Genomic DNA, 8,127 nt, shown 5'->3' with positions numbered 1-8,127 from the left:
TGTAGATTTGTTGTGTTTAGTGATGCACTGTACCTTGCCATATTTTAGTGATTCCTACTTGCTTGCAAAACTGTTTCTTTAATCAAGTATGTGTAAGCAAACACTGTAACCCATTCATTCTTGCTACAACTTTGTGAGTCCTTTATTTTTTATTATTGTGAAGGCCATCAGCATTTGCAAAGGCAACTGTTTCATTAAAGGTATTCTGCAAAAAGAATCCTTGCAGGCCATTACTATAGTATTACTGTATTACGTTTGTACTAAGAACCAGGAGTCAGTTTAAAACTACTGTCACACAGCCACCACTACCAGATCCAATGCGCTGTCATTCATTAGTCACAGTGTTTATGCTTTCAAATATGATTCCCCTTACATTGTGTATAACAAAATTAAAATGTTAAGCATTAAATATAAGCCCATTTTCCTTTATAATGTCCTGAAAGGGAAATAATAAACAGTAATCTATAATTAGTAGTGTAGTACTTTGTACAATTTGTGTAGAAACTTTATTCACATATTACACAAAGCCTGTTTCTCCGATGTGCTTTCATTACTGAGCCCTCCATTACTGGGCTTTGTTATGGCTTTATCATTCAGTCTCTGCAGATTGTCTGAGTGTCATGATGCAGAGATGAATCTATGTACCACTATGTGCGTGGGAAAACATTTAAATGTTGAACAAAACACACAGCAGACATGCAAATGGGGTATGTTTGTGTGCTTGTAAATTGGAAGGCAGTAAATGCCGAAAATTAAGGCTCCAAGTTGTTAACAAATTGCTTTCTAATATGAAAGGTGCAGAGTCTGATTCCTTCCACTTCCATCCATTTGGCTACTGTGTGACTCTGAGCAAGTCACACGATCACACAGTGTGCTTCCAGTTTGTGCTTGAAAAGGGATACTTGTATGTAGTGTGCTTCCCTGTTGGCAAATGTATAAACATTTAAAAAAAAAAAAAAAAACATACTTGTGAACATAAGGTATGTGATTAAATGTTGGGTTATATTTACATTTGGAAACCCACCAGATGTGCAGTAGCAAGCCCTGCCCAAACCCTGCCTGACACATAGCATCACAGCCACGTCTCTTAACCTCCCACCTAATTACTGATTCTGGTTGCTTGGCCGCATGAATATTCATAGGCTGAAGCCGGAAAATTCAGAATCACAGTTGCGAACTAAGCATACTTCTAAATGAAATATACACAAAATAGAGGAGGCTTATGTTAAACATACCAGATGATTATTTACTTAGAAGTCCTGCATGCATGCTATCAAAATCCCAACATAACAAGGAGGCATCAGCTTTAACAGCTAACCCTAACATATCATTGTATTTTCTTAAATTACTTAATTAGCTGAAGTAATTTGCCTAAAATGTGTTTTTCTAAAACATTGTTGGAGAAGAGCAACGCATATGTCTTCTAGCAAAAGTATCTTTTACAATGCCCACGTGTGTTCATTGTAACATTTCTCGTTTTGTAGTTTATCTGGACATTGAACAATATGTGCTTCTGAATAAAGTCGTGGGATAGTGTTACACGGTGTTTAGAAGTATGTCCCTATATGAAATGGCATTGAGAGTTAAATACATGCATAGCTCTCAACCTTCCATCTCCAAAATGAGGAACACTAGCCCTCACTTACCCTCCCCATTGCAGGAGTTCGAATGTTGTAATATCGAACCATGAAGTTCGAAACCCAATAATTACGAAAACACAGAACAGAGATTTTTTTTCCCCAGGGGAAAAAATCGCTGTTCCATTACAAAAAAACCCCACACTTTTTACACTTAAACTAAAGTGGGGACTTCACCCCCCACCTCCCCAACATGGGGGGCTGTGGCCCCCACACCCCTCCACTTAAATATAACAACTCCGAGATCACACCACAGTGGAGGAAATAGCAAAGCCCTGAAACTGGCCCACTGATTTTTTTCCCTGGGGAAAAAAATCGGTGTGCTGTGGTTTCGCTATTTTCGTATTTCGGACATTTGGTTTCTATATGACAATGTTCAAACTCCTGTGAGTTCGACATTGTAATATAGACCCAAGTCCCCCACATCTAGTGTGCAGTAGGTGTGCCCCTTGAAAAATGTTTTATTTTTAGGGGTCATAGCTTCATGGACTTTCTGTCCATTACCATACAAAATCTGACATGCTGATTTGCTGGTCCACAGCCAAGCATGTTTCTTTATAGACGAAGTGCAACATAAAAGAGTGTGTACATTCAGCCATCTTTAAAAGCATTTGCTGTCTTTGATGTGCTCTCTGTACAACACAGTAGTTAATGTAACGCTCTGTAAACATTCTTTTAGTACTGGACATTATTGTCTTAACTTCTGCTTTTATGTTGCAAGACTGCCAAAATTCCTCATCTTATCTAGTTAATGAACAATAAAAGCAAACCAGAATTTCTTAGGACTTTGTTTTCTAGTTTTCCTTTAGTATGATATTTTACAGTTAATAAGATCTACTCATAAAAATTTCAGTTGCTTTGCATTTACTAGTTTATTTTAGATACTATTAAAGAAAGTAGTGGTCTACACATAGGTTTTGAAACTTTTTTTTTTAAGTTAGAGCTTAGGCAACTTTTTTGGCGTTTCATTTAACCCTTTTGACTGTTACTGGGAATATGGCTTTATAACCCTAAATCAAGTGTAGTGAATTGAATAGGAATAAAAGATGCATTTAAAAATTATCACTGAAGCTATCTTAAAAAACATTGATGACAAATGTTTTAATGTCACTTTTTGGAGGTTTTGATTAGGTCTGAACAACATTTAACAGTTGGGACATATTATTGTTTTTATTTTGTCTAACAACTTACCACCATTTTTTCTGTCCTATATAAGGCCCTGCCTATGCAGTGTATGAGCAGATATGTGGTATGTGGTACGTGTTCACTCCAGCTGAGATATTCCCCTCTGTATTTATGAAAGGTCACATAATGCCTGTTTTCACTTCATTGTCGTTCTTACCTGTTTTCATTATGCTCTAATAATACCGGTTGATTGACAAGGTCAGTCTAACACAGTGGTGCTGGAAGGTGAGAGAGAAAGTGAATGTTAAACGATATATTGCTCCATAGCATTCAACAGTATCACACTGGCTGGCAGTAGGACCTCAGACAGAGTAGCCTCTACTGTTTTAATACCACTGAAAGCTACTCCGTCTTGATCTAAAGTAGATCTTTCGTTTAACATTTACCTTTTTTACAAGAGGCTGGGTGGAGGATCTAAGAAGAACAATATATTTCTTCTTAGTGACATCACTTTGGAACAGTGCCAGCCATGTAGTTGTGACGAGCAGTTTATAATGTGAAGGAACCCAGGAACGTTTTAGCAGTATATAATGACTATAATTTACTGCCATGGCTTTTCAGGTTGTTTCCTGCTTTTGATGCCTCCAGTGGAAGGACAATGTCTCCAGGATGAATATGCTTATGTCACTTCTCTCTCTGTGTATTACTTGACCTTCCAGGCTCAGTTAATTAAAGCCAGTAGCATCCTCCCCTGAAACCTTATCACTGTATCAGGAAGTTGACTTTGAAAACCAGTATTTATGTCTTCATACCTGCATTACCTGCCATTACCTATCATTAATAATTGTATATATTAACTTTCTTTAGCTAACACTTTACTGCAAAACATGCTTGCACAATTTTTTTGTTGTTGTTTGTCCATTTCCTGCCATAAGTTTACATTGCTATGTTTTATTACAGTGATAGCTATAAGACAGCTTCAGGGAATACAAACCTATGAACTGGTAGTACCACGAAAACTCCACAGTCAGCACAAAAGAGACACAGAGGTAAGACATTTACCTTTTGCTGGTAAATAAGGCATATATGCAAATTCCTTATTTTAGAATTATGACTATGCTTACCACAGCACAGCATATATATGCCTGGAAATCCATTAGTGTTCTAGCAGGCATTTAGTTCTCATGGTAACATCATACAACTAAAGCTCTTACAAAGTAAAAGCAGAATGTTTTCTTTTTAATACAAGTGTTTAAATATGCTTCTTAAAGCAGAGACTGATCGCATCCTGTGTAATGAAATGAATATCCTGTTTCAGTGATCATTAGTTTTATCTGTAGCAACACTGAAAAATTAAAGGGGAAACATAGATTAGATTAATAACACATTTGTTGTAGAGTGTTTTAATGTTATTTCCTGCTTCATCCTTACACTTAATTATTTTCTTATTTCTATCACAAATGTTTTGCAGATGTTGTTAGAAATGAGATTAACATAAATAAACCACAAATGAGTTCTTTATCCTCATCACAGTCTTATGAAACATCAGCAACAGCTTTTGTTGTTATTACATGATCATTTCAATGCAAGATATTACCGTGGCAGTGATCTGCAGATGGATAATTATAGGGACAAAATGGGGCAACTTTATGGACCCCAATATATATGACCTCACATGCTCATGCTTAATGCACATTAGGATTTCATAGCTTTCTTGTTGTTTTTAAAATACCTGTGCATTAAAATAAGAAGGCACATATGAATTTAGTGCAGGAGCAATCTGTCCAAGGACACTGAGTTTGCATTTTTCTCAGAAATATTGAAACATTTGCAATATGAGTTGTCAGAGTAAGGGAAAAATTAAGATTTCATGGAATTTTGCATTTTACTCCACAACAAGAATTCACCAAAACTTGTAATTCTGCTTATATTTATTGCTGGTAAAACCACCATGTTTGCCCTTTACTCAATGTTCCTCAGAACATGTAACAATGACATGAAGTTAGAGACAAAATTACAGGTATAATTGGAATTTCTTTTTAGTAACCATAGATGAGTATCTCTGCATATGCTTTCTTGTTTAAAAAGTTGAATTTTGGTGTATATAGGTGGTCTGCAAAATGTGAAAGCAGTTAGAGGATCGTTTGTTATTGCTCCATGGTAAAACCTGAATATGTTTTAAGTTAGAAACAAGAAATGTCAAAGAACTGAGAATTAGAAATGAAGGAGGTATCCACACCTGGTTGTATTATCTTGGTAATAACTAACTACATTGAACAAATCACATATTTTTCTTAATTGGTAATATAAAAAAGGTGGAGGGTTATGAGATGTTGTTTGCAGACTAACAGTGGACTTGCAATCATTCAAAATGTTGAAGATTATTCTATTATTTCCATACAGAGTTATGTGTACCTCTAACATCCCCTGTTTAGTTGTTAAATATTATTTACATACCTGTTATAGCACCTTTTAAATCAAGTTCATGTTTAAGACCTTTGAAGCATTTCTTTATAACTCACACATATTGTCGCATGGCTAGTTTTGGTTTGCTGAATGCTGCTTTGTAATTGGATGCTCATGTCATTTAATCGGCTCATTGTATGCCTGCTTGGATTAATGCCATTTTTTCAAGAAATATATTTATTTTAAAATACTTTCACATCTGTTAACAGACCACATATAAAATTCTATCAAGTTTTGTGCACTGAACATTGCACGATATTTGATCTGTATCTGAGAGGTCAGTCAGTTCTTGACAGACTAGGCTTCTCCTGATAGCAACTTTATTATTAAATAAATCAAAATGCAGGAAACTGAATGAAAAAAGCAAGATAAAGCTAGGTTGTTGATGGCTTCGAGATAAAATCCAAATGTTATTTCCTGCTTTAAGATGAACTGCTCTAAATTCCATTCCAGTAAACAGGCCTAAACTAGCTGTATAATATTGACTGTTTGCAGAATTAAAAAATATAGGAGAACTGGTTACTCATCTTATGGTTATCACATATATTTGGCAGGAGGATATGTTCATCTGCTTAGGACTAACATATAGACTGTATTTCACTTTCAGTGGGAGTCAGGAGTGTTTTATAACTGTTCTTCCAGTCTGCCAAATCAATGTGCCTCTTACTGCCTGGGGCAATAGACAACAGTGCATAGGTTCATAGGCAGGTACTAGGCTATCGGCCCTAGAGCCCATACAAGCCTAACCAAAAAATGTACCCTGCTTTCGCCACCCAAGAAAATTATTTTCCTGTGCCCCTGTCGAGCAGAGCCACAGAAGTGATCCCCGGGATGAATTTCCCATTTCCCATCCAATCATCAAGATTTTTCTTGAAGAGTGCTAATGAGGAGCTCTGTTTGACATAGATAGGTAGTCTGTTCCAGAGTATGGGAAGTCTCTGGGACAGGAATCTATCCCTCCAGCATGTTCTGTTTATTGTGGTGACAAGGTTAAGGTCCCTAGAGCGTGTAGCTCGGAGGGATTGAGATTTCTTTAAGTGGAGCATGTCCAACAGCTCTGGGTTTGACATAGCTTTGTATGTTAGGCAGAGATTGCCCCTGAGTAGGCGATATGCGATGGAGTAAAGCTGTAGCTTTTTGAGACGGTCTGCATAGGGCATCTTTTTGGGGCCAGTAATCATCTTTGTGAGGTATTTCTGTGGTCTTTCCAGTTGTTGTAGATGTCTTGTGAGGTACATACCAAAAGGGGCGTTGTACTCTATAATGGGTCTAATGAGTGATGAGTAGAGGGGAACAATGACCTCTTTTTTTCTGGATGAGAATCCTTTTGTGATGAGATGAGCCATGTAGAAGGATTTCCTGACCACTGTGGCAATGTGATTATCAAAGGAGAGACTACTGTCCACCTGTGTCACAAGGTCTCTTATCACATTTTCGGCATTAAGTAGACTACCAGCTATGTAGTAGTTCATGGGTACAGAGTTTTTACCAAAGGGGATGACAATACACTTTTTGGCATTGAGCTTCAGGTCATGGCTTTGACACCAGGTATCTGTCTCAGTGAGGCCCTTTTGTAGTTTGTCCACATTGTTAGGAGTTTCGATTATGGCTCCTAGTTTGCAGTCATCTGCAAACTTTGTTAGCCAAAGACCTTCTGTGTTGGCCTGCACTTCAGAGATCTAGATACCAAACAGGAGAGGACCCAGGACTGAACCCTGTGGTACTCCACTTGTCACTGGTCTGATGTCAGATTTGGAATCTGCTACTTTCACAGTGTGGGTTCTGTCCGTGAGCCAGTTGGCAACCCATCTTGTGACATAGGGATTTATACCTAGTTTAGTGAGCTTATCTATAATTCCAGAGTGGGGATGGTGTCGAAAGCCTTGGCGAGATCTAGATAAGCTGTGTGAACCATTTTACCCTCATCTATGGCTTTGGTGACTGCTTCAAAGAAGTCAATCAGGTTTAGGAGACATGATCTGCCTTTTACAAATCCAAACTGAGTAGGGTCCAGAGTTTGGAGATTACCAATGTCTTTGTTTATGAGTTCCATGATGATACATTCCATGGCCTTGCAGACCAGGCTCGTCAGGCTAATGGGGCAGTAGTTCCCGGGGTCCATCGTGGCTCCCCCTTTGTGCAGTGGGATAACTGTCACGGTGCGCCATTCAGTGGGTACAAAGCCTGAGGTGAGGCTATGATTGAACATGGTGCTTAGGTAGGGTGCCAGTTCATTCTGTAGTTCATGTAGAATGCAGCCTGGGATATTGTCTGGTCCCATGGATGCTGTGTTCTTGGCTTTGGAGAGTGTGTTTTTTACCTGTGCAGCCATGATTATAGGAACTTTGCATTCTTCCGGTATAGAGATGGGCCCTCTAGGGGGTGAGAGGGGGGTAAAGTTAGCACTGAACCTTTCTGCTATGATGTTGGCAATATCAGTTGGTTCTGTATATTTAGTGCCATTATGCTGTAACTCAGAGCAGACCTGAGTATTCCCATTTAGATTCTTGACATAGCTATAGAATGCTTTGTGGTTTAGAGTCAGTGGCAATTTTGTTTTCGCAACTAGCTTTAGAGGATTTTATGAGGGATCTCAGCTTCTTACTGAGGTTGACCAGGGAGTTCCTCCAGTCATGGGATTTTACTCTTTTTTGCAACAGTTTCTTTCTTCTGTTGTAGAGTTTGTTTATGGCAGAGGACCACCAGATTGGCTTCCTTTTTTTGGAGGATAACATCTTGGTTCTATTAGGCATTTTTTTAAAATATGATAAACTCTAATATAAATGCAAAATAAAAACAACAGACTCTAATTAATTAAGGTGCATTGAGCAAGGCAGTGCAGCTATGCTTGATGATAACTAAAACTAGCTATGAAAATTAAAATCCAGAGTTTTTAAGG

General features: G+C 37.9%; 1 protein-coding gene across 1 annotated transcript in view; it reads left to right on the top strand.

Moving 5' to 3' along the window:
• LOC122811337 (zinc metalloproteinase/disintegrin-like) overlaps positions 1-8,127 on the top strand; it is a 207,837-nt gene that overhangs the window by 112,640 nt on the left and 87,070 nt on the right. Inside the window, exon 2 of the mRNA XM_044083109.1 lies at positions 3,723-3,811. Within this exon, the coding sequence (XP_043939044.1) occupies positions 3,723-3,811 (89 nt within the window). The remainder of the gene's footprint in view (positions 1-3,722; positions 3,812-8,127) is intronic.

The sequence above is a fragment of the Protopterus annectens genome, chromosome 9.part0 (assembly GCF_019279795.1).
Source record: "Protopterus annectens isolate FY-2018-M chromosome 9.part0, PAN1.0, whole genome shotgun sequence".
NCBI lineage: Eukaryota > Metazoa > Chordata > Ceratodontiformes > Protopteridae > Protopterus > Protopterus annectens.
Note: the sequence above shows the minus strand (reverse complement) of the source record. Positions and strands in the feature narration are given on the sequence as shown.